At 49.6% G+C, this 26,891-nt stretch overlaps 1 protein-coding gene across 2 annotated transcripts; it reads right to left on the bottom strand.

Annotated features, from left to right (window-relative positions):
• Positions 1-2,135: 2,135 nt before the first annotated feature.
• STEAP3 (STEAP3 metalloreductase) lies at positions 2,136-26,203 on the bottom strand. 2 transcript variants are annotated; one of them, XM_040070036.2, is made up of 5 exons: positions 26,145-26,201; positions 13,964-14,447; positions 12,972-13,499; positions 11,276-11,440; positions 2,136-5,473 (listed from the first exon to the last, which is right to left on the bottom strand). In XM_040070036.2, the coding sequence occupies exons 2-5, from the start codon at positions 14,444-14,446 to the stop codon at positions 5,183-5,185; spliced, it is 1,467 nt and encodes a 488-aa protein (XP_039925970.1). In that variant the 5' UTR covers position 14,447; positions 26,145-26,201; the 3' UTR covers positions 2,136-5,182. The 2 variants fall into 2 exon arrangements, with proteins under 2 accessions (XP_039925970.1, XP_039925972.1); XM_040070038.2 differs by lacking the exon at positions 11,276-11,440 and having other exon boundaries at positions 26,145-26,203.
• Between the last annotated feature and the right edge of the window lie 688 nt (positions 26,204-26,891).

Raw genomic sequence — 26,891 nt, 5'->3', positions numbered from 1 at the left:
TTACAGTGTCATGTACCAGGAATGTCAGTGAGTACTGTAAGAACTGCTGCTGTCTGCTCTCATTCCACACCTGAGAAGGTTTAATTCTGCTTTCTAACCTAAAGCCCATGGAACATGTTCTTTAAGAACAGTTTGGGAAGCGCCTTTTCTTCAGTGAACCGGGATTTTTAAAATGGAAGGCATGGTGTTGGTCTGATTTCAACACTACTTTGAAGTCACATCTTTGCCTCTCTGCTTGTATTTGGGTGTTGGTCTCTTCCTTCAAAGTTACCAGCGACAGGACAAGAGGAAATGTCCTCAATTTGTGCCAGAGGAGGTTTATATTGGATATTTGGAAAGATTTATTCACCAAAAGGGTTGTGAAGCCTTGCAACAGGCTGCTCAGGGAAATGGAGTCACCTACCCTGGAGGGATTTGCAAGACTTGTAGGTGTGGCACTTGGGAGCACGGTTGAGTGATGGGCTTGGCAGTGCTGGGGTAACAGTTGGAACTGATGATCCTAAAGGTCTTTTTCTGTGCTTCTATGATTGTCCATCCAATTGGAGGGCCTCAGCTGGCTTTAGAGTCAAAGAGCAATCTAGCCATGAGAGCTTTACACCCCAGCAGTTACCATCGTGGCCATTTCTTCACACCTATTCCCCTGCCCCATCCCTCCCAAACCAAATGCAACTGGTTTTGCAGAACACAGACTTGAATCTTGCACTGCAGCTTTGTTTTCTAGAGTGCTGAACGAGACAGCCCCTTGAAAGCAGACATCTGGCTGCAGACAGCTCTTTGAGGCAGCAGGCTGGCATGCAGCAGCTGAAGGTAGCTAATTGCAGATCAGATATGGGAAACAGGTACCAAGAGTAACTAACCAGCTGAACAGCAGCTGTAGTGCATCCTCCAGTGTTGAGACTTCTAAACCTGAAGCAGATTATCTGTCTAGGAGGATGCACTTGTGCCACTTTAAGCCTTTGAAAGGTTTCAGTAGTACTATGGCTTGTGATATGTGACCCTCCTGACTGGCCCCAGACAATGCTTATTTTTAGTCTTTGATTATTCTTTGATTATGAGCGTCCTGTGCCCGCTCTGCTAACAAGAACTGTCCCTAATAACAGATGGTATCTGTGCATTCTGTGCTCAGCTTTAAAATGTGTGTGGTACACACACACACACACACACACGCAAACTTGTGCAGAAATTCTGCAAAACTGACGCTGCTTATTAAGGCACAATAAATAGATAAAAGAAAACTCTTCTGGTGTAACAAATCTCGTTCCTCAAACCCAAGGCACAGTCTGCAAGTCCCGCTAGCTCAGTGTGTGAAATTGAGAGCTCAAGAAAAACACCAGGTTTTGTTGCTGATGGTAGCTGTGCTGGCCATCTTGGAGAGACTGGAGGAAATATATTGCACAGAGATGCTGAAGCAAGTGCATCCCCCTAAAGATTAAATTATAGTTCGATACTTTGTGAGTAAATCCCTTAAGAGCAAGAAACCAATTGCACTGTTTAAAGCCTTGTATTATTAAACTGAAGGAGTGAGAGAACTGTACCTGCAGAGGTTAATCTTCAGCTCAGGAATTTAAATGAACTCATTAAAATCAACTTACAAATTAGCTCATTAAAATGCAATGCTACAGATCCAGAAGTTGGTTGATCTGGCATGCCACTTGTATGAAAAAGTGACTTGAGAAGCAGAGAACAAATTTATTAAAACTGCATCTTTCTTTGCAGTCCCCCATCTGGAACTCCTTCTTCCTTGAACTCTGTATCAACAGCACTTTCTATTTAGTGAATTAAGCTTGTTGGATCCTGTGCTACAAGTGCTGTGTAATATCAGTTGCCCCCTGCAATGAAATGTCGGCACACACTTGTGCCCTCTCACCTGCATAGGAACTCGGTAATTGAGCCCTGGCACCATGGGTCACAGCAATGATCATTTTGTTACCTTGATAATGAGATTCTACAAGCTGCTGGCTGTAGTGGGTTTCATTTCTTAATGGGTAAATTCTAGATAATGACACTCCTCTACTACTGCCATTAAAGTAATGGTTTTGTTTGGGGGGAGGTGGGAAAAAAGACTCACACGAGTTCTGATATAATTATGTAGACCTGTTCAGAATATCTTTATGTAACTACAGAGGCCAGTGATTAAAACTGGCCTTACTCTTACAGCTTTTCATTTGGTTCTTACATATCCCAGAGGCACATAGGCAGTACAGAAAATAAAAATACAAAGATTTTTACATTCAAGCTATATATTCTGCAATAAGATACATATATTTGTGTGTGTGTACATATATACAGAGAGAGAGAAAAACTTCAAGTACAAAACCAGTTAAAGGGTAAATTTTAAGCCAATTTCACTGAATGTGCTATGCACATCAAAAATGCTTAGGGGAAAAAATAATTGAAAAATTCCTTAGTTTCATTTTCAGCATTCCAGAATCAGAAGAAATGACTCAAACTGTTGTGTCATTTAAGGATCAGATACATAGAGAGGGCAACATGTGAAATGCTGCAATTTATAAGAATTGGTTTTGGTTTTCAAAAGAAATGGTGGCTGGCTGTCCAGTCTATTGGCACAGGCATTACCTGGAGACACTTGACCAGCTTTTTGGTGTGGGTTATTTTTTTTTTTTTTTATGCTGTAGAGCTGCAGTAGCTGTGGGGATTTTGAGCTGGCTTGTCTTGTCTCTTTTTGGGCTTGTGTCCATCTGCAAAGCACCGTGCTGACTCACTGACTCCCCTTCTGCTCATGGAAATTGTCCCTTTGCCACGGGAAAGGGTTTGTAGGCATGGAAGTTGTGTAAACAAAGCAAGGGTGCAAACTTTCTGCTGGGCAGAAAGGTGAGTCTTTAACCTTGCAGTGACTCAAAAGAAGCCATTCTTTTCCCCTTGAAGACAAAGCCTGCAAGCCTGTGTAATGCTCTTTCCCTGCCTCCTAATCTTTTTTGGCCTCCAGATAGTAATCTTGCCTGACCTAAAGATGTGAAAAGAAACCTAGATGGGAAAAAAAAGGCATTGAAATACATCATAAAGTGTGTGAACTGGTGCTTTTATGTTGTCTTTGCCTGATGATTAAATGGAAAGGACAACTGAAAACCAGGCTTGCCAAATCCAGTCTTCCCTCAAGGATGAGTAAAACTGGAGTGGGATTACATTCAGGTAAAACTGTCTCAAAACCATGTGGAAACTTCAACTATCACCTTAACCAGAAATGAATAGTGTTGGGTCATCAGTCTGCTTGGACAGTGATTTGGTCAGGTGCCAATCTGGGCAAAATTCTGGAGGTGGATGGGAAAAACTAATAAACTCAGCTTGCTGAAGGGGACAGTGGTAAAGAATTATACCTTCACCATATTGCCCAAGCCCCATCAAAACAACAACAACAAAAATCACCTGATTATGAAATCTAGGCTTTCCCCTCCAGCCAGTTTATTTTTATTCAGCAACAAGAAGCAGCACTTAGAGACTTTACTGTAAGTGTTAGGCAAGAACTAACCCTCAATATCATCACTGGCCACATGAGCAATATTTGGAGAATATTACTCACTGTAGTTACTTGAGGATAAACAGACTAATTCTCATGAGTCTCTGTCTGTGTATTACTTTTCCAGGTTATGGGAGCAACGTTGGCTTGTAGAAGGGTTTATGTGCCCCAAAGCTGATAATTCCCCCTGCCCCTTCTGTTAACTGGTCTGGTAACCAGCGCTTCCTTGTCCCACAAGCTGCACCTCATTTGGTGCTGAAAGCTCTTGTTTCTCAAAGCAATATTCAACACTGAAGTCTTTTCCTTAACTGTGGGAAAATGAGGCTGTTCCAGGCATGTCCCTGTACCTGACCTTACTGAGGTAGTCTTCTTGTGTCATCCTGATTGCTTGCTTTTAGATGAGCTTTAGTGAATGGCTGTCCATTCACTGTTTGGTGATTTGGATGTCTAAAACCTAAAGAATTATTCTGATAAAGAGTAAGAACTTCACAGAGAGTGACAGGTGAAACACGAAATTAGGGCAGAAATCTTCTTTGCCCTGTGCCTTGTCCACGGTGGGTGTGAAGTCTGAAGAGCATTTCATACCTGCTTTGTGATCTAGCAAGTTACTCCTTAAGGTGTAAGGCAATGAAGGACTGTGCCCAAAATGTACTACTGCCATGTTTTCATGTTGTGGTAAAGAGCTGATGATCCCTTGGCAGGACTGTTCAAAGATCTTATTATTGCTAGTGAAACCAGTGGGTTTAGAGCTGCTGTTTTGTTTGCTTAAATGGGAATGTTCAGGTGACAGCGATTTCTAAAAGCTTCACCCTATTATTTGATGTCAGGCCAGCTGGAGGGCCTTGGTTTTCTCCATGTAATTTTGTGAAGCAGCAGGCCTTTCCAATAATTATCCTCGCTCTATTTCAATCAAATACTGCTTGAAACTTTGGCTCAGTATAACAGAGAACATGCAGCAGTAGCTGTCATCTCAGAGCCAGCAGTGCCGACCAGACGTCTGGTATTGGGGATATCTCTCTCTCAAATGATTTTACACTGCTGGAAAAGCTGCTTTATTTCCTCAGCTTATAAACATGCATCAGGCACTGCTTCCAGGACCAGAAGTGCTGTCTGTATTTGAGAGAACAGGGATACCGGGCTTGCTGTCAGATTTGATGATTTTAGTAAAATCCCCTGTCACAATAACATGAATATAGGTGTCCTGACTTGTCCACAGAGTTCATTGAGGAGAACAAAACCAGATGCAACTGATCTTTCTAAACCTCACTGCCTTGACTGATCCATACACTCAAGAGGCAGGGTATCTTTGCTGTCATAAACGCCAGAAAATCTGTGCAACCTCATATTAAAAAAACAAAGGCATTGAAATTTATGAGAGCAGCTAGGAAAGCAACCGAGAATTACCGGTTTGGGGAGCTGATCTGACTAACAGAGTCCATCAGTTTCCCATGTATATTAGTGCTGCTAGCTTGGCTCTCACAGCTGTTTTTAAGGCAATAATTGTCCTAGCAAATCAGCAATATAATTTAACTCCTAGTTAAATCTAACCTAGTTTGATGGTCATCCATTTTCTAGAGTCACCAAATTTTATTATTATTTTTTTTTTAATCCACAATACCATTATACCAAAACATACATGTATTTAAGAAAAAGAAACACCTTTGTAGAAATGTCGATAGTGCTTCGAAATCCTCCAAGCTGGGGCTGTTAGACATTGCTGGAGGTCTCCCCACTTGAAAATTCCCCCGTTGCGCTGGGCAGAACGAATTTGACGTATCTGCCCTTCTCCCAGCCCCTCCTGATTCGCAGAAGTCTGTGCCGGATGCAGGGCAAACTGAAGATGACTTTTGCTATGATCACAGTGCATGGGACCAGCAAGGTGAGGGTGTATGTTGGGGGCAGGTAGAATTTGTACTGATTCTCATCGAAGGCCCTCGACCAGCCGTACGTGAGGGTGTGCAGAGTGCTGATCACCAAGGCAATAAATCCAAGGGAGGACTGAAAGGAAGAGAAACACACACCAGTTAGCAGAGTACCTCGTGCCTAGCTGTATTCCTGTATTTTTGACATTATTTTCTAAGTGTACGTGGCACAGAGAAAGCCATGGGTACTCCTCTGCATTTCCTGGACAGAATAAAACACGGCAGGAAACCTTTCCTGGGTGGTGTGCCAGACTGCGTTTTTCTTTGTCTAATCAGAGGTTAAGTGTGACATTAGAAGCTCAGCAGGAATTTCCCAGAAGGTGCTGCCACCTCAGCAGAGAGGAGGGCTCCTGCATCCTGTGAAGCAGCAGCCCCCAGCCCCTGCTGAGCTGGTGGGCACGGGCAGCTCCCAAGGGCTCCTCCCGAGCTGCAGCTGCCAGCTCTGCCCTGCCAGTCTGAGGCTTCTGACCAGCAGGATGGAGCATCAGTGATGTGGCTCTGGACCACAGCTGGCACTGCTAGAAGTGGGTGAAGCCACAGCTCCACACAGAGCAAAGACATCTTCAGGTGACTGGTGTCATCTACAGGAAAATGAGATTGTGCAGGCAGAAGTGCTCTGTTCTGAGGAAAGCAGCAGCCCTCAAGGGTTTTCTCCTCTGTGTTGGTTCAAAGGCCGTGTGACAGGCTAAGCCCTTGGAATGGGGAGCCAAGAGCCCTTCATCCACTCAGGGAGGCAGCGAGAACCCGGCCCCTGTTCTGCAGGCAGGAACTTCCCCCATTTTCAGCTGAGATCATGCTCCCAAGCATCCACAGAGACACCTCCTGAGTATTTCCAGCTCCCTCTGAGGGTTGCTGTCAAAGGCAGGGTTTAAACTGTTTCCCTCACTGATGGCCTCCTGCCAGCATCAGAGGTGGTGGCTCCTGAGCTTGCCAGCTCCCACTGCCTGCTGGCGCTCAGCAGCACTGGGCACTCGCTGTGTTTTCCTTTTCACAGGCATTTGCTGCTGTGTTTTCAGAGAAAAGCACAGGTGTAGCATCTTGCTCTGCTGCCTTACTTTGAATGCTTGGTCTAAGCCTGAAATAACAACCAAATTTCAAGATGCCTAGACAGGGAAAAAATTGCTGCTTGTGTCCCTAACTTAGGGAAGAAAGCCTTTACTAGCCAAAATATCTGTCTTGGTGCAGAGATCAGCAAGGAACACCGTCCTCCTGAAGTTATGTCCAGGAAAGAGGATATGGAAGGGAAATAAGGAACCAGGGCAAGATGGGAGGAAGGACTCATCGTCTTCTGAAAAAACAGTTTCAGCCGAAGAACTACTCAATTCATAGCTTCCCCTTCTATTTTTGATTGCTGAGAAACAATTTAAAAACCCAGACAACTTTTAAAAATGTTCTAGGTTGTTACCAAAAAACCAGATCAAGATTCCTCTAAACTTCTGAGCTTTTAAACAGCTGAGGGGACTGGGCAAGGGAGGGAAGGAAAGCTCTAAAATGTGCTACCAGAACTAGGTAGTTCACTTTTAGTGATAGAAGTATCTATCAGGCAGTCATGTGGGTATTGCTGAGTCCTGCCAAGACAGGGAAGAACTCCCCTCTGTGTTACAGCTGAGCTGTACTCAAGGTCATGCCAGGAGTTGGGAACAGAGCTGGGAACTGAACCTCAGTCCTGTGTGCAACCCCACACTTATCCTTTCTTTCAGGCACAGATGTCCTTCTCACCAGAAGCCGTGTCCATGTCCTAAACCAAAGTGGTAAAAAGCAGCAAACCCAACAGGGTCAAGACTAGTGGCATTTGGAACATTAAGGAGGAGTTTGCTGAAATATGCCGTGGTCACAGCTGAACCTTACAGCAGGACCTGACCTGCAGATCATCCATCATTTAGAGGTTAAGATTCTCTCCAACAGGCAAAAAAACCCCAGGGTGGCAAAAGGTTTGAAGTACCAGATTAGGACTCACCTGGCAAAGCAGGGAAGGGAAAAGGGGACAGGGTGAATCCAAGAGCAGATGCTTTCCGCCCTGGGCAGGGGCTGCATTCAGTCAGCCTGAGCAGGGCTCTGTGCATGGCAGAGATGCCAGAACTGGAGAGAATCACCTTGTTCCTCTACAGTTTCTGGGGGAGAGCAGGAGAGGAAATTAATAGGACCCAAGGTGACAAGCCATCACAGGCGCTCCGTGACTGACCCACCTTTGTGTGTGGATGGCGGGGATGAAACAAAAAGGCTAATTGGCAACAAACACATGGCAACAAGCACATGGCTAAGCTGCTGGTGGCTGGAGACAGGGCTGGCAGCTCCTCTGACAGCAGCAATGGGCTGAGCCTCTCCTAACACAAACGAGGAGCTGACTGGGGTGAGCAGAGGGGGGTCCCAGTGCTGATGCTGGCTGAAGGAGCCATGGCTGCACCGCCACACAGCTGGATACAGGCAGGTCTGTAAGTGCACAAAACCCCAAAGTTTTGCTGATTGCAGCTTGGCTCAGTATTTACAGCTCAATACACACTCAGTGCAGTACAATGCAGAGCCTGCTGAGCATCCCAGGGGGCTGATTTGCCAGCGTGCTTAGCCCTGATACCACTTGTTTGCTCTCATTGATCCTCTCTATGCAGTTTCTAGCTATGGAATCTTCCTGGGTTTTATTTTAAACAGTGGCAGAGGTTCTTTTTTTTTTACTGTCACAACATGGGGAGTGTGGGGCCAGCAGCCCTGTAAGGGTGTTAAAACTCTCTGAAAGATGCTGTATGAGGATGGTATCTTCCTGATGCAGGGTTTGCATGTATTTTCTACTCTGCATTAACTCTTCGACCTCCTCCATTTCCTTGGTGCCTGCAGGCTCCCTGTAATGCATCAGCAAAGGTGATCCAGTCACATGTGGCTCATTTCAAAATCCCTGGGCAGCACTGAAGGCAAAAGAGCCCCTTCCTGACCCAGATATATTTCTGACTTGTGCAGCCATCAGTACTATGAAATTATTAGCTCAATGGAAGCAGCTCTGGCCCCTTGCACTGCCTTGACAGGAGCGTTAGAAGAGGTCTGATTACAGATTCTTTACATCTTATGCTACATGAACTATGAAAGAAAGCAGGTCAATCCAACCTTCAGATTCCAGGAGGGCTTCTCAGGATAGGAAGGTAAAGGCAATCATACACATTTTTACTTCTCAGGCAATTAGAGTTGATTTACAAATCACTGGGGAACATTAAAAATGTCTCCTATAAGTTGAATTACACACAAATCATTCCTGTTAGCCAGTGTTTCGATCCTGTACATTTTCTGTTCAAACTGGACACACAGGGGAACTGTGTATCCAATTTAACTGCATTTAATTGAAATTTGTGCATGTGCAGGAGCTACTGTGAAAATTAACCTTTTTCCTATAACTTTGGTGACAATACAAATGGGATTTTCGACCTGTCAGGTAACAGATGTGTATTTTAACACTGTGTCAGGATATGGCACTAATACAGGTGTACACACTGGCTGCTGGAAAATGTCAGACTTGGGAAGTTCTGGGTAAGGAAGGGACAAAAATGATTCCTGGATTTGCCTCACATGTGGCTTTTGGTACAGCATCTCTCAAACACCATCCAGTTCAACTGAGATGGGAACAAACTGCTGCATTTTCTGGAAGGCATCTGGCTGGGGCGTCTGCACTCTGCATTTCACCTCTTTTATGCTGTAGAGGTGCTAGAAATCCCAAATATTTGAGAAAGCAGCCTCATGCTTCACCCCTTGTATTTACACTGTGCCACTGTGCATTAATTCAGGGAGGCTCGTGCTGACCTCTGAATGTAACCTCTGGAGCCTGGAAGCAGTAGCTGTAGCTGCTCTTTTAATTCCCCCAAGAAAGGCACCACCGACTTATTGAGGAGTAAATAATTAAAAAAAAAAAAAAAAAAAAGGAAGCTAACATGCCAGGAGATCTGTGACCTGCTCTTTTTACATGGTATTTCCCCAGTAAGGCACAATACCAGCCGTGCCTCTCCTGCATGTGATCAGCTGGGAGCTGGTGTCACACTGTCACGCTTTATTCCACGCAGACAGAAATAGGTGGGAGAATCTTTCCATGAACTAAGCCAGCCAGTTCCCATGTGGGGCAGCCAAGAGCTATTTTGGAACCGACCCTCACAGATTTGCCTGGTCCCAGTGCTGACACAGCCTTAGAAAGGCTCGGGAGGGGGTCCCAAAGGGCAGATGGGGCAGTCGTGTCACACGCGCTGCCTGCCACGACTACGTGAGTGTTACGTGACACAACGCCAGCACCCTCCAGGACAGCTGCCAGGCTGCCTGGGGAGCCAAAGGGAAATGCAGGGGGCTTCAAAGCCTCCTTCCAGGCTGCAAGGAGATACTTCCCTCCGTTTGGGATTCCTTGGTACGAGATGCCTAAGCCAGGACTGATTTATCCAGTGTCCCAGCAGCTGCAGCCCTCCCCTGAGGTACGGTGGTGAGAATTAATATGCTCCCACTGTCCAGTCTGAAAGAGAGGTTTAAAGCCAGCTCTCCCCTGTCCTCGAGGGATGATCTCTCGAGGTCAAGCTCTCCCGGTGCAGCTATTCTACTCTGTAAATAATTACTGGCTAGCCCACAGCAAGAGGGGAAAGAAGACAAACTGGATTGCTCGTTTGGTGATCGGGGCACTCGTGGGAGAAGCAGGGGAGCAGACTTCAAACTCCTGCTCTATTGAATATTGAATTATTTATATACCACTGAAGAGCTTCAGCAGAGCTTAACAGAGGCTGGATGATAGATATTCACCTCTGCATCCCTGCACCCTGCCCTCCCTTTTGGAAGAGTTAGGTGTGTGCCAGTGTGGTGCAAAGGGAGGCTCCACAGGAGAGCTGCAGGGGGATGGGGTCCTGGGGGGGCTCAGGCACGTTGGGTGCCACAGGGATTACTGCAGTGGCACACAAAGCCTGCTGCATGCTAAGCAGCCCTGGTGTAGGAAGCACAAGGGCCAAGGGGGTTTTAGGGCTGTGGGATATGACTGCGACACAGCGAGTGGGATCTGCCCTCAAAATCAGCTCTAATGTGCAGGGGATACTTGAAAGGTTCATTCTCTGCTATCTCCGTTAATTAGCCCTAAGCCTGGCTCCAAATGCATCCCTGAAAAAGCTGCAGCCACTGAATATGGCCTGTGAACATCTCATGGGGCAGACTCAGGTCGCCAAGGGAATTTGGCCCTTGGGAGCTTGGCCATCACTGCAAGTGGGAGGAAGGCTCCTAAACCCCTGGGGAAAAACTACATTACTAATTCAGTTTTTCGAATCAGACATGGTCTTTGCACTGAAATCACACCCAGTTCACTGTGCTGTGTGGGCTCTGGCAGTTTACAGACCACTCTAAGCTATTTTGAACTTGCCTATTGAACACGTGGGTGCATGAAAGCTCTGCCAAACCTGTCTTTTCCCTGCCCTGTCCTCCCAGGCTCTCCCTTTCAGCAGCTCACTCTCCCTGAAGTAAGGGCAGATCTGTGTCCTGTAGCCAGCTGTGTCCACAGGGAGCTCCCTGCCTGCCCTCCACAGCTCTGCTGCTGCTGATTCTCATGTGGATGCCCATGACAAACTTGCATTTTCCCTTCTCCTGAGAAAAGCACCTTCCTTAGACAGGGCAAGCCCTGTGTGAGAGCAGCAGGGCCCCAGGACACACCACAGCCCTCTGCCCCTCTCTGCCTCTGGGTCACCTCCTGGACGAGGGGTCTGTGGCTCTGGGGTGCACGGGGAGGTTTTGCTGCTGGCACCAGTGCACAGCTTGCAGGGCCCTGCCAGAGCAGGATGTGCTGGGAAAGCAGGTGAACTTAATCTCAACCCCTGCCCTGCCTGAGTGAGGGCCTGACTCTGATTCTGCAGAATCACTCTCTGGCATCAGCAAACGTCAACTTTACCTGAATGAAACTGAATTCCCTCCAGTTGAGAGAGTTTGCGATGGATGGAAGTGAAGTGATGGCAAGTACCGACAGCAAGCCCAGGGCAATTATTCCAACAGAGATATAAATCTCCATCCTCCAGACTTCCTCCTCTACCCAGATTGTCATCTTCTTCTCCACAGCCTGGCATGACAATGAAGGTTTGTTAAAACGGGGCGCTTAGGGACAGAGGAACTGAATTTCATCTGTTTTGGTTTTGGAAGCAGGTTTCCTGGATGAGCACTGGGTCCTATTCACACCTCCAGCACTATTTGCCTGATTGGGAGATGTGGAAAATAGTCTCTTATCCCAAAGCCATTTGGCCAAAGCTAGAGCTGATTTGAAGCCTGCTGGGAAGAACTGCTGAATGCTCTCATGCCTGTAACCACAGTAGCAAGCCCCAAAGTCACATTTGGAAAGATAATTACAATGAGAGTTCAGTTTAAAGCCATGAAAACAAATACAGATGCTTGAATATGCAGTAGTCTCTAATAACCTTTGTTTTAAGTGCATTTAGGGGGGAAATTGTTCATGCTAATGGAAGGGAAGATGGGTTTTATACTGCATGGCAAAGAGGAACATTTAGAACTATCCTCCTTAGCCCATTAAATGGGTTTAATTTACTAAACAAAGATGTTGCTAGAAAACAGGAGGTAGAGGGGAAATGAACACAGGATGCTTGCCTGAGATTAATGTGCAACGGTGGCAATTGAGAAGAACCTGCTCAAGGCTGGAGCTGAGAGGCTGGGAATGGTGTTTGATGGATGCTCTGAACAGGCACTGCTGCCAAAACTAGCCACCCTGCTCCCCTCTGCCCCCACAGGCCCTTGGCCAAATACCCCAGCAGAGAAAGCAGAGTGGTTGTGGGGCAATTCCTCGACCACATTCCCCCCTCGGCTGTGTGAAGCCTGTGCCATCCCAGGAGGGAGCAGTGTGGAGGAGTGAGAAGTCAGGGGCAGGAAAGAGCAAATCCCATCCTCCCATGGCACTGCCGAGATACAGAGCTGGCTGAACTGCCTGAAGGCAGCAATCTCACACTGGATAAACACTGCTGAGAGTGTCCATAAAGCAATAAAGTCCTTTTCCATTTCCTTGTTCTTTTATAACCGGTTCTTCACCACCATTTTGTTAAACTCCTGCAGGCACACGGTGATGAGGACATGCAACCCTCTCTGGTTTGTGACTCGGTTATTCCAGCAGGCACAATTATGAACATCAGTGTGAACAAAGAGGGATCTCCCAAGATTTTGGGAGCTGAAGGGAACTCTGCTCCTCCTACCGTTGGATTTCCCCTCTCCTAGCATTTTTCCTGCCTCTGACCTAGTCTCAGACACACCAGTGCTGGGCAAGGCTGGTTTTCAAGGCTTCTCAGGGTTTCTGGGGAGCAATGGCACGGGGTGGGGAGGGTTGATCCCAGCCCTGGCTGTAAACGCAGAGGGAGCTGTGTATCCAGGGAGATGGCAGGTCCCCAGCACAGACAGGCGAGTGCTCAGTCCGTGGCGTGCAGCCCACCTGGGGGGGAAGTGCTCCTAGAGGTAACAGCTTTTCCCCCCACCGTCCCACACCTTCTTTGGAAGACAGAAAGCCAAGACACTAAGCCCACCACCCAACACGTAACACGTTTACGGGTTCAGAAGATCCCTGCGGGCGCTGAACTGAGGAGCAGCCCCGTTACCTGCTTGACAGCCGTCTCGATCAGCAGGTACCGGTGGGAGCGGCGCATGGGCAGGCAGAGGCTGTACACAGCGTGCAGGGCTGCACAGAAGAAGCTCAGGAGACCGATCTGCTTTCGGTGCTGGAGCCACTGGTCCAGCCAGTCTGGGAAGCGCCTGTACTTGGTGCCGTAGTAGAGCTGGGAGCAGGCCGCCAGCACCCCGGGCAGGTAGACGAGAGACAGCATGACGTAGGACACGCACGGCAGCGTGGTGTTGACCACCTCGATGGGGATCTTGTACAGCTTGTTCTTCTGCTCCCTGATGTAAGGGTGGATGACCTGCCGGATCAGGTTGTAGGTGAAGAAGCAAAGAAAAAGCCCCAGAGCCAAAAAGACGGGGATTTTCCAGGCCGGCAGGAGGCGCAGGGGAATGTTCTCGATCTCGCAGGCTGATGACATGCAGCCCATGTCCACGGGGGTGAATCCCATGACTTGAGCGATTTCTGCTACGGTGCGCTTGGCTTCTTGGTTATTTGAGCAGATCAGAACCTGCAAGGAACAGAAATACACACGTAGGGCAAAGAAATCGGGCTGCTGGGATCGAGTGCATCGGGAGGGATTCTGCGTCACAGGGAGCCTATGCTATTCCAGTGAGCATCACAATTCCCGGCAGGCTTTTTGACAGTGATTTACCATGGCTGACAAAGACCTCTCCCCTGGACAGGTTTCCTTTCATGCATGCACTGTCAGTTTGTTTTACTGGCTCTGTTTAGATAAACAGACAACTGAATAATACTTTGCACTTAGGCAGATGCTCCAAAGATTACAAAGAGTGAACTGAGTGAAGGTACTTCATTTCTGGACATGCAGAAATGCAGAAGCTAAGGGGTGGTCTCTGGATGCCAAAGCCACTCAAGACTCCTTTTCCTGGAGCCCAAGGCCGTTTGCTGATGCTGCCAGACCTCAGCTCCTGAAACAGATGGGATTTAGCCCCTGCTGGAACAAAACAATACCTGCTTATTTCCATCCCTGGCACCCGACTGCAGCGTCCACGCAGAAACCACATTAAACCCCTTTACCACGGTGCAGGCCGGGAACAGGGAGGCCAAGTACTCCGCGTTGGACTCCTTGTGGTGGTTGATCTCGGTGTTGTTACTAACATCCACCAGGATCTTGCCCACCAGCACGTCAGCCAGGTCACAGAGGGTGGAGTAATGCTCCCTGAAAATCGCCACGAAGATGACATCCGCCTTCTTCGCCGCCTCGGCCTGGAAGGTGACCTCTGCCGCGGCAGGGAAGAGGCTGGCTTTGCGCTTGGGGTTGCGGCTGCCGACCACCACCCTGAAGCCCGAGCACACCAGGCGCACGGCCAAGGAGCGCGCAAAGTCCCCGCTGCCCAGCACGCCCACGGTGCGGCCGGCCGGCGCCGTGGGGCTGGAGTCGCCCTCCGTGCTCCGATGGCCCAGCAGAGGTTTGGCCATGTCTCCTCTGGACATCCTGGCGGGGAAAACAAGGAGAAATGCAAGTTCACCGTGGAGCTCTTGCAGAGATCCAGACCGCATCTGAGGCCACGGGGAAAAATGCCACTTGGGCCACTCGAATGTATTGTGTTGGTCCCAGTAGCAAACCCATCTGCCAAACCCACCAGGAAATGTGCAGTAATGTACAGGCGCCGCTGGAGGGGCACAAAGCACCATGCTGGGTTGGAAGGTGAAGGCTTTTACAGAGGTTTCCCGGGGTTGTGTGATCCAACACCTCCTGGATGCACTCATCCATCTTCTGCCGTCATCTCACACTGCAAAGCCAGGCAAACACTAACAGCAATCGGGACCAGAAACTCTGAGGTTCCCGTGGAGCTACCAGACATCTCCTACAAGAAGGGGTCCATGAAGATCCTTGATACTACATTTGGAAAAGCTGGAGGGGTGCTTCTGATTTGCCAGAGCGGAATCAAGGCAGGAAGTCAAACTGAAATGAAAGTGTCCTAAAAGTGGTAATCGAAGAGAGTTGCAGCCCTTGCCTGTTCCAATATTTGGGTCTGGCAAGCACTGTTTGCTTCAGCTCTTTAATGAGTAATGAGAACTTACTCATGACATTTAAAAAATATATTAAAACATGATGAGATTTGCTCATGAAAGATCTTGATGAGCTTTACAAACGTTAATGAATTTTGCCCTGTAACAGATTAGATATTGAGGGCATGGAAAGGTTTTAAGCGGATCAATAAATTCACAGGCAGCACAGAAGCTGAACCTGGAGGTCAGAAGAAACTCAGGCAGGGAGCTGCCAGACTGCTTATGGGCTGTGTCAGTGGCTCAAATCTGCCTCCCAACTTAAGGAACAGCAAATTTACCCTAAAGGAATGGCAAATTCCCCGGGATGAGATTTTAAAAGGGTTCAGAAGGCAGCCCATGGAAGTTATACATCAGGACATCTGGCTTTTCTATTGGCACACTGCTAGAGACTATAATAAAGACCGTAATTAACAGACTTGTGAAATATTGGGGACAGAGACAAATTGGCTTTGGTGGAGTGCAGTCTTGCCTTATACCCGGTCAAGTTCTTTCGAAGTGAAGGTGACCATTTGGATGGGGTGACCTGGTCCCTGGCACAGGTGTGTTTTTGATAGGTTTTTGGAAATGTCCTTCACCCAAGGCTCTTCTGGGATTGGCACAGTAGTGGTGCAAAGGGGAAGGGCACTTCTGCATGAACGGTTACCAATGGGAAACAAAGGGTGGGAAGAAAGAAATGATTTTCATAATGGGAATGGGTTGCCAAGAGATTTCTCTGAGGATTTATGCTGTTCAATGTGCTCATAAGTGATCTGGGAAAGGGAGTGAATATTGAGAAGATGGAACTCGTGCATAGTGATCACAGAATCATAGAATGGTTCAGGTTGGAAGGGACTTAAAGATCATCTACTTCCAACCCCTTGCCATGGGCAGGGACACCTACGAGACCAGGCTGGTCAAAGCCCCATCCATCCTGGTCCTGAACACCTCCAGGGATGGGGAATCCACAGGATCTCTTTGCAACCTGTTCCCATGCCTCACCAGCCTTATACTAAAGAATTTCTTCCTAATGTCCACTCAAAATCATTTAGGACAGTCAATCTTTCTTGTGAATAATCTGCAAAAAGATCTCCTCATCCAAAGTGCCTGAGCACCAAAGTTCACTACAGATGCTAGAGAGACATGACAAGAGCTGCCTGTGGGCATCAACTCCCCATACCATATGTACACTTTAATCAGCTGTAAATTTGTTAAAACCACTCAGCAAAATGATCAAAGGGTCACATTACTATGAAAACACCAGCTTGGTAGTCCCTGGCAGACAAACATCAAGCACAACCAAGTTACTGGAGGAGATCTCTCACACAGCAACCATGGTCTCAATCCTGCTCCTCACTGAAAGCTTGCAAAAACACCTTCAGCAGATGGACTTTGAAACTATAATTCACTGTCCTGGGTAGAAACCCATGATGGTTTCAGTGACAATACCGTTTCTATGGCAGAGGTCTGTCTGCTCTCCTTGCCTCACACCAAGCACCACCTTGTCCCAGAGACCAAAAGGAGTGCTCATGGAAGAAGTGCTATCAGGGGAAAGCAAAGGCAAAGGAGTGCATGGTGATTTCTTCCCTTAAAAACACATGTCCACTGTATAAATACAGAGATCAAACAGCACACTGCAGTTCTGCTTATTCTGCTGGAGAAAAAAATGGGTGGGGGGAAAAACAAAGAAAAGGGCCACAGGGAAAAAGTGAGAGGGATGACTTTCAGACCTCTGTCTGCAAAGATGCTGGTTTTCTGGTGGTTTTTGGTTTTTTTTTTTTTTTTTCTGGTCCCTTCTTAATGGGAACTTTATCACACACTCACTGCTTTACCTTTTAGAAACCTTCTTGCTTCACCTAAATGTCCGGAACTATTTGTTCTAGGGCCAATGATATTGTTCAGAATAATTAGCTTGCTCTCCCATACCCCCCTCCCCTTTTCCACCACCTGTGCACACAAAATATTACCCCAAAATAAAGAAACGTATCTCTGGCTCTCAGCCACCAGGGGAGAAATCAGCATTCAGGGTGACAAAGTGATTGTTACCCACAGACTTATATCATAATCGATTTCAGGCACCTCAAAACATTTCTCTGTGGTCCCACTGGGATGTAAATGTTGCTGCAAGCAATTTTTCTTATAGTGTGTTTCCTCTGTCCTGCAGCTGCCACTGAACATGTAGAGAGATGTTGGCAGTGTTTGGAGATAAACATCTTCGCTGTCTCCAGTTATTTTGATTAAAAGGGATGACAGAATTAAACAGCCTTTGAAGTTGGCAGGATGGTTACAAAGTAAGAAGACTCAAAACCTTTTCTGTGAATTTCGGTGTGGTTATTTCAGTCATGCTCTGGCTGGTGGGGCTTTGGAGCAGGACTCACCCCTGCTGCAAGCCCTTGGTGGGATAGTCCCTGGCGCTGCCTGCTGCCTGTGGGTTGCACTGCTGTCAGTGCCATGCACTGAAATCCTCCTGAGAAAGGAGGGGAACATCCCTCTTTCACCATGAACACATTTCACTGAGACAAACACTGTGGTCTCTGCCTGACAGATGCCTGGCAATGGACTGCCTGATTAGGCAACAGTTTTTTTTCCCTTCTGTATCTCTGGGGAGCACACAGACCCCCTGCCTCCTGCCACCACCCCGACTTACCGTGTCCACACTGCTTTTTCTGCACCTATGGACAACATGTCACCACCTGCTTGAAACTCTCCCTCCCAAAGCTAATTCACCACAGCAAGGTCAACCCACCCAGAGTCGGTGCAAAGCACCAGGGCCAGGATGCTGCAGAGTCACTCAGAGGCAGAGGAGGTCACGAGTGAATGTCATGGTGCTTGGACACATCTTTAGCATCTCCAGATTTAGAAAAATCTCATTTATTGATCTTTCTTATCAAGCAAACTGCATCCCTGCTGAGTTGTAGCAGGTGCAATTCAAGGAGGTCAGTTTCTTACCAAGGAAGCTACGAGATGATTTAAAGCACAGCCCAGTGGGAATAAACAAGCTCCAATTCTAACTGGGCACCAGTTCCCTAACTAAAATACTGAATGCAATGCACAGCTGCCCTTCAGCTGGGCTGTGAATGACACCCTTACATCACTGCTGTGTCCAGCTGTAGCCCGCTTGTTCCCATGTGCATTGCCATCACTGTTAGTAATTGCAGGGCAATAGCAGTGATGAGCAGTGAGTGAGATGGGGAGCACCTCTGCTGGGCATGCCACAGAAACTGTCCAAAAGGCAACTTCTGCCCCGAGGAATGGGATCAGACAGACAGCAGCTGCACAAAATAAAGCAGCCAAATCTCTGTTGCCCAGGCAGAGGGAGGGAGGGGTTCTCACAGAAGAAAAACAGGGATAATTCCACATATTTTGCACCTGAGGTTTGGCAGAGGCTGTTAGCTTAGGCTCGGTGCCAGGCAAACAAGGTTTTTCTGCCTCTCTGCCCACACTGAGAGGCCTCACTCAGGTTTTGCAGCAGGACAACTGTTCTGGATGGAGCTGGGCTGCAGGAGCCTGCTCAGGTGTCCCTGGGCTCACATCAGAGTCAATCTGCTGAGCAGATCATCCCCTGCAGCCACTGGGGAATGGGCACATTTGTTATCCTCTTTCAACAGACGTGGGGGAAGGAGATACTAACAATGATGGGACACCAGCAAGTTTGTCTGGGATGACCCAGATATCTTGGACCATGTCTTTAACAATGAGACCATCTTTTGGGGCCCCTTTCACATCCTATGGTGCAGGAGGACAGCCTAGCTGGTTCCTGTAATTCACAGTCCAAAGGTGTTTGAGTTGCACACCCCAAAGAAGGATGGACCTGTGGTGGCAAGGCATGAGCTTCGCTTCAGTTCTGGACAAAAAAAAAAAAACAAGCTTCATTTCAGTGCCCTGGTATTCAGATAAAACACAACTTAGTTTCACCATACCTCTAATAAAAAGGCAGTGTTTTAAACATATCAAACTGTGCTGAAGAATTTTAGGCACAATAATCTCATACAGAGCTCCAATGAATGCCCTGTCCAGTGAAACCAAACTGGTTCCTGTTTGCACAGAAACTCATCTTTGAGCTCAGCCTCACATACTCAGTCTGCACCACCTTGGCGAAAACATCTGCTTTTGTGTCTTCCCCCAAAGTCAGTGTTTGTTTAGACCAACCACAACTGAGTCTCCATAAGCTGTGGATTCAACCCGTGCAGGTCATCAAAGAGCCTGCTCTGTGCTTCAGCTCCTGCCTGGGTGTTACTGAGATAAAGCACATGATTATTATCCACATTTCTTGACAAGCACATGGGTTGAAAGACCAGCAAAGGAGCACGAGGAATCAAACGATGCAGCAGAGCCTTTGGTCAGGACACGGCAGAGGAACCTGCTGATTTCTGCACTGGGAAGGTCCCTTTGGGCTCTGCCAGCCGTGGTCCCACAAACACACACACTCCAGGGACAGGGCTGATCTCTGCCCCCAGGGGACTTCCAGTCTACATGGAGAGACCTTTGAACCATGAAGCCAAAGCCCTCCAGCCTCTGTTTGCAGAGCATCTTCTGCTGTGTTAACCCTCCAAAAGCCCTAGCTGGAGAGGAGCATTCAGCACCTGAAGCTTTCCACTCAGCTCTTGCTGGGGGCAGAAATACCTTTTTTTTTTTTTTTTTTTTTTTTCCCTGCCACCATTTTATTTCCAGGGAAAATCAAACGTTTAAGTCTCTTTCCCACACACAGAGCATCCCTCCCGGGAGCACAGCAAGTGCCATGAACCTGAACCTGTAGGAACTGGAACAGATTTAAGCAATAAAAGAGCTTATCCAAAGCTGCTTTAATCTCATCTCTGGTGCACATTTCTAGAAGCCTTTCAGTCCTGCCCGGGCTGACTGGAAATTACTTCCCCGGCTCTGCCGGCAAGAGAAAGTCACGGAAACCAAGCTCGCTGCCCTTTTTGCTTGCCCCTTTTCTTCTTTCTCCTTCCAAAGCAGAGTTACCTCCCGAGTGGCGCAAACCAGGAACTGGCAAAGGATGCTAACCACCCTTCCAGAAAAGCCGTGTCGCAAACCCCCTCGGGCTGCCAGCCAGGCCCCGGGAATGGGGAAAGGCTGGGAGCGGGGCTGTGCCGCCCTTCAGCCCACGGCACAGGGATCGGGGGCTGCTGTGACCCCGTGCTCCTGCCGCTGGGCTGGGGACGGGGACAGGACCCGGGCAGGGAGCTGGCAGCACTGCGGGGCGTGGGACAGAGCTGCTGCGGGCTCCAAGCGCTGCTGTGCGCCCCGTGCTCCTGCCGCTGGGCTGGGGACGGGGACAGGACCCGGGCAGGGAGCTGGCAGCACTGCGGTGCGTGGGACAGAGCTGCTGCGGCTCCGAGCGCTGCTGTGACCCCGCACCTGCCCCTGGGCTGGGGAGGGGGACAGGACCCGGGCAGGGAGCTGGCAGCACTGCGGGGCGTGGGACTGAGCTGCTGCGGGCTCCAAGCGCTGCTGTGACCCCGCACCTGCCACGGGACCTGCGGGCTTGCTGTGACCCCAGACCTGCCACTTGTCCCCCCTGCAACTCTTCTCCACCCTGGTGCACTTTGCATTCACAGGTCCTCCTCCTGCCCCAGGGCACCTCTTTAGCTGATTACCTCGTTTATCAGGTATTTATCTGCTAAACCCACTTCCATAAGCTCCTGCAGAGCCCCGCTTTCTCTCCTCTTTATCTCTCAATCCAGTTAACCTTATCCCTTCCTCTTTTACCCCCAAAGGACGTAGCAAATGATTTGCCCTCTCGTCTGCAGACAGGCACGTTCTGTATTTGGAGAACAGGTTTCACATCTCCCTTCGGTTTTTCCCGCACGAGTGAAACCCAACTCTTTCATCAGAGCTGTCCTTTACCGAATGTCCAACAACTCAGCCTCCGTTGCTTGCTCTCATTTTTTCTTGGAGGACGCCCAGAGGTGCATTTTCCAACTGAGCCCCTATGAAGCACCACCTGGAGCAGAGAGGCCGCTTCCCCAACGCACCACTTCTCTTTCTTCATCCCAGGAAGTCTGTTTGCTTTTGCACAACTGCGTGCCCCTGTTGGCTCATGGGGCACAGTGTCCCTGTCCTCTGGCTCCCCGTGGCCACTGGCTGGCTGGCCGCTCACCTGCTGTCCTGGCGGTCACTCAGTCCTACCACACTGCCCTCTTTTTTCAAACCAGATCTCCAGTTTGTCACAATCTCCAATTCTTAGTCTCTTCTCTAAAATGTTTCCAGTCCCTCCTAGCTCAGTGTCACCTACAAACTCACTATGTGCCTCCCTACTCCATCACACACTAATGAAAACACGGCCTGACAAGCACTGACCCTCCCAACTCCACACACCCTCTGGTTTATGCACTGAAAAATATTGAGAATGTCGTTTTCGGAAGCCAGCAGTGAAGCCTAAGGCATGTCCATGTCCCTGACCACAAGATGGTCTTCACCAGGACCAAAATTCAAAAATATCTTTCAGAACAGGGGAAAGTAGAGGAGAAAGGGCTACCAGAATTTCCCACAGGGACAAAATAACCTCTTTTTCCCACATAAGCTCAGACATTTTGGCTACAGTTCTCCCACAGAACTACACCAGCCTGTGATCACTTTGCAGTTTATCCTGTCCCCAAGGATAAACCCTCCATTTTAATGCTGTGCAGAAAACCTACATATCTATGATAAACAACTGGAAAACAAACCTTTGGCCTGTTCTCATCAAAACCATGCACTTTAAAGCACAGTTACCAACAGGTTCTGCCACAGATATCCTAAACTTTTCTCCCCTAAATTTGCCTCCATTTGCAGTGCCACTGCTCTGCAGTAAAGTCCTTGTCTGAAGAACTTCCTCTGCTCTTCTGCAAAAACATCTTGCTGCCTGTGCCCACTGTGTTGCTAGAGTAATGAGAAGCCTGAGAAAGACCTGCCCCGCAATAAAACATCATGAAATGGGAATCTGAAACTCTGGGAAATCCTGCAGTTTCACTGCAAGACCATGGAAGGCAGAGACCTGAAGCAAGACAGAGTTTGCTAGAGCAGTGCTGATGCTGACACAGCACACAGGAGCTTATCTGGCTGATGTGACTGAATGAGAAGGATATTTTCTCAGCTTAGCATCTCACAGTTCTTAAGTGACATAAAGGGGTGGTTTACAACAACTTCAGGTGTTGTACTTAAGCTTTATATGGCTTCTCTTGCTTTCTTTTGGGGTCTTCATTGTCTTGCTGCTCTTCCCAAGTTAAACACTCAGTGACACACATTTCTGAGCCTTCTCCTCCACAAGTGTGAGAAGAGCAGGAAAGCAACCCAAAGCCTGGGTGGTGGAAGCTTCTCAGGTAGATCTAGTAACTCCCTGCAGCCAGACACGATGGGTGGAGGTGTTCCTGCCTAAAATGAGCTGGGGCTTCCACCCTTCTCCTGGCCTACAGAGATGGCAGGACGTGACTTCAGCAGTCACCACAGGGAGCTGGCAGGCTCCAGCCTCTTTAAACACCCTTTGTCTCTTTCCAGGAAAGACACGGAGGAATTTCACTGCGTGTGCATGGAAATATTTGTGTTGGCTATTTCCATGCCGCAGCGCCTGTTAGAAGGGTCTCCAAGATCAGCACTCCCTGGCCTTTCTGATTTTGCTTCACCCAGTCACTCAGAAGAGATGCACAGGACCACACGGGGAGGAGATGGCCCTGGAAGCAGTGTGGGGTGGAGGGAAGGCACAGCCTGTGGCAGAGGGCCAGCCCATCCCCTGCTGATCTTTTTTCCCCCTCCACGGAGCACAGGCATGACACACAGTACAGAGTGAGCTCTGAGCCAGCCCTGATTAAGCAGGGCGAGAACAGGAAAGGAAACGAATGTAGGGCCATGTACTGCCTCTTCTGATTTGCCCAGCAGCTCCTGGGAAGCTCCTGGGAGAGAGGCAAACACAACTGGCTGACCAGGTAGTCATCTTTGGGCATCCAGATGGGTGGGAGAGAGATGCTCTTTGCTGGAAATCAACTCACTGCCCTGAGGTGCCGTGCAAGACCCCACAGCATTCTGCCTTCTCCTTCCTCTCACACCGTTTGCCTTCAGGCCAGCATCCTGCACAGCAGATCCAGCTCGCTTCACCTCTTCCCCTGCACTGGCAGGGGTCTTGCAGGTCAGCCCAGAGACACAAACAGCTGCAGGTGAACACATGCCTCCCCCAGGACCCCAAGGACCTAGCGAGACCCTTGCATGGAGTACAAGCACAAACACCGTGTATGTCACCACCATGCCAAGCTGCACTGGGCACAGGTTCTGTCCTGTATCTAATGTATGGATGTGGACCTGCTGGATTGAGTGCAAAGAAGGCTCACAGAGATGCTCAGAAGGCTGGAGCCCCTCTCCTGTTAAGACAGGCTGAAAGAGTTGGGGTTGTTCAGCCTGGTCTGGAGAAAAGAAGGCACCAGGAAGAACTTAGAGCAACTTCCAGTACCTGAAGAGAGCTGGAGAGGGACTTTTCCCAAGGGCTGTAGTGGCAGGACAATGAGGAATGCCCTTATGGTGAAGGAAGGCAAGCTTATGTTAGATATAAGGAAGAAATCCTTCACTATGAGGGTGGTGAGACACTGGCACAGATTGCCCAGAGAAGCTGTGGATGACCCATCCCTGGAAGAGCTCAGGATCAGGTTGGACTGGGTTTAGAGCAACACATTCTAGTGGAAGGCACCCCTGACCATGGTGGGAGTTGGAATGAGATGATCTTCAAGGTCCCTTCCAACCCAAACCACTCTGTAGCTCTACGACCTATCAGTGCTTGCACATGATCAGCAGTCGGTGTCAGCCTCCTTCAGTGGTGGATGTTACCTACAGACCCTGATTCGTGAAGCCTGCATCCCGTGGGGAGCTCTTAGGGCATTTTTTCCAAAGACTACAGCGCTGTACTCATACTAAATGGAAATACACGTGTTGCCACAACCAAGGCTTTAGAGAGACTCACTGAAATTTTGAGAACCTGGAAAAAGGATGGGAGGAATTTCTGTCTCAGTACCTTAAAACCCTGGAAAATTTTCAAAATGTTTAGGCCCCAGAGTAGGTAAAGGCTTTTGGAAATGTGCTGGAAGCTCCCATGTCACTGACATGTTTTCAGAAGCTTTTTACTTTCAGTTAAGTGACAGTTCACTTAAACTTAGATGAAGAAGTGAAGCTGCTTAATCCACTGCAGGTCTGCATAGGAAAAGCTACGAAGAAGCAGTAAATTCAAATTTGAAAGTAGCATTTTCTTCCAGGATGGTGTTGACAAAAAACTAACTCTAATCAGTGATGGTAAACTTATAGATAACAAATTGGTGTGTTTTAATTCCTGGTGTGTGACATTTCTTATCACAACTGCCACTGCCTTTTTCACCTCCCCAGAGAGCTGGCATGGCTGGCCTACTTCTTCCATCATCGGAAAAAATGTGTTTCCCCTGAATCTAAACCTGCTTCTATTTATGGGCGTGATGTTACAAGGTCACAGTCAAAGCACAGTTCTTAACAATAAAAAGCAAAACAACCCCAAAACAAAAATGAAGAAGAAAATAAACAACAAAAAAATTATTATGCTGTCAAAGAGCATGTTTTCCTGGGGTTTGATGTGGGTTTGTTAAACACAGACTTGTTGAGTCATCAACATTTTCTCCTTTACAATCACAGAGGAAATCAAATATGTGCAGCGACTGCAGCATCTTACATTACTGTAAATTTGTTTCATAGCAAATGTGATTTTAGAAGAAGAGAAATCAAAAGCTCGATGCAGTATTTAAATCTCATTAGTCCTGCATCTCCTCAGCCCACAGGAGGAGTATTGATGCTGTAGGCGACAGCCTTCCTCTCCTGCTGTCTCTCAGTTTTGGTTTCTTGCCACAGGAGGCAATTCTCTGTGTGTTAGTTTTATTTAGACTGCTCTGATGGAAATGATCTGGGGTGCTCTGTGCCCCTCTGCCCAGCCCGAATGCTCCCCCAGGCTCCCCGGTGCCCATCTGTCTTGGGCAGATGTCACACCCTGAACAGGGCCACGGGACAGGGACAGTCCCACCCCAGCTTCCATCACCCCTGGGATGTTCCTGCTACAAAGTCACCTCTACAATTCCTTCACAGCTTTCATCCCTCGTTACTCTTACTGGATCAAATGCTGAAGTCCCCCCCAAACGCATCCAACCTTTAAAAGTAGCCTTTAAAAGTCCCTACATTGGTTCAGAAACCCCACAGCCACTCCCTACTCGCCTCTGAGGGATCCTGGGCTCTGGCCAATTTTTTCCCCCCGTTGTTTTTTTTTCTTTTTTTTTTTTTTTTTTTTTTTCTTTTTGTATCTCGGTGCTGATTTCTCCCTGGCTGGAAGAAGCAACTCATCTCCTCAAAGCATTTAGCGAGTTGAGAATGAAAAGTGAAACCTAAGCGCCAAGTGCTGCTCCCTGGGGAGCACAGCCTGAACGTGCGTCCGTCCATCCATCCATCCATCCAAGCATCCATCCATCCATCCATCCATCCATCCATCCATCCATCCATCCATCCATCCATCCGTCCATCCATCCGTCCATCCGTCCATCCGTCCATCCATCCATCCATGGGCTCACGAGGATCGCATCACTCGCAACAGCGAACCCGACCCGTTCCGGGGGGTTTGTGCCCTGTACCGGGGAGTTTCCCGCACCCGCACGGATGTGTCCAGCAGCCACGGGAAGGGAAAGCGCTTCCCGCGGGCACCCCGCACCGCAGCCCGGCGGACCTGCCGGGGACGAGCATCCCACCCACCTCTCCCCAGTGACCGCCCGGACCGAGACGCACCGACCCCCGCAGACATCTCCGCCCGGGACCCGGCCCCAGCCCCAACATCAACCCTCGCACCGAGGCGGCTGCGTCCGAAAGCGCCCCGGGGACCCGGAGCTCCTGCCCGAGCCCAGGGGAGGAGCGCAGCGGGCCCCGCTCCCCAGCCCCGCCGCGGGCATCCCGGGCCGGGGGTGCGGCGGAACGGGGGCCGGGACCCGGCGCTCGGCGGCGGGGGAGCCCCGGGTGACCGCGTTCCCCCCGGGCAGGACAGCCCCGGCGCCGAGCCGAGCCGAGCCGAGCCGAGCCTCCCCCGCCCTGCCCGCCCGGCGCGGGCGGTTCGAGCCCGGTCGCGGTCCCTCGGCGCTGCCCGTGCCCCGCCGTGCCCGGCCCGGCCCCCCGCGCCCCTCACCTCTGCGCGGCGGCGGCGGGCGGAAGGGCGAGCGGCGCCGGCCGGGAGCGGGGAGCGGAGCCGTGATGTCAGGCCGCGGGCTCCGCCCTCCCGCACATGTGCCCGCCGGGGCCGCGGGCACGGCTGGGCTCGGCTGGGCTCGGCACAGCCTGGCCCGGCACGGCTCGGCACGGCCCGCCTCGGCGCCCAGCCCGGCACCGCCCGGCTCAGGGTGAGGGCGCTGGGACCCCCGGCCCCGGGCCCGCAGTGCTGCCCGGGCCTCGCTGCCGTGCCCGGGTTAAACACACGCGGGCGGGAGGGCAGCGCCGCCGGGGCAGCCGGGCCGCGGTGTCTGTTACGGGCAGGAATCGAAGGCAGACCTTAATTCTCTATTTATAAACTCATTTCGGAGCCGGCCGGTGTCTCATTTTCATGGGCGGGTGCGGCTTGTTGCGCCTCTGCCCCTGCTATCAGGGGCCGTGCACTCGTTCTGAAAAGCTGTGCCGCCGGGCGCGGAGCAGATAATGGCTCTTCCCCCCGCGCTGCGAAAGAGTTGTCCCGCTGCAAACACCCCAACGCCGCCGCACGGCCCCGCTCCCAAAGACCGGAGGCAGCGCGCTCCCAAAGCTGCCGGGAGCCGGCACCAAAGGGAGAATCTCCAGGCAAAAGCACGGGGGCAAACCCGCAGGGACTCGGAAACAAATCCCTCTGGAGCTTTGGTTTGCTCACTCAGTAGAGGAGCACGGAGGGAAGGCACCTGACGGGATT

The sequence above is a fragment of the Hirundo rustica genome, chromosome 7 (assembly GCF_015227805.2).
Source record: "Hirundo rustica isolate bHirRus1 chromosome 7, bHirRus1.pri.v3, whole genome shotgun sequence".
In the NCBI taxonomy this organism is placed as follows: Eukaryota; Metazoa; Chordata; class Aves; order Passeriformes; family Hirundinidae; genus Hirundo; species Hirundo rustica.
This window is presented reverse-complemented; position numbering and strand designations above follow the sequence as displayed.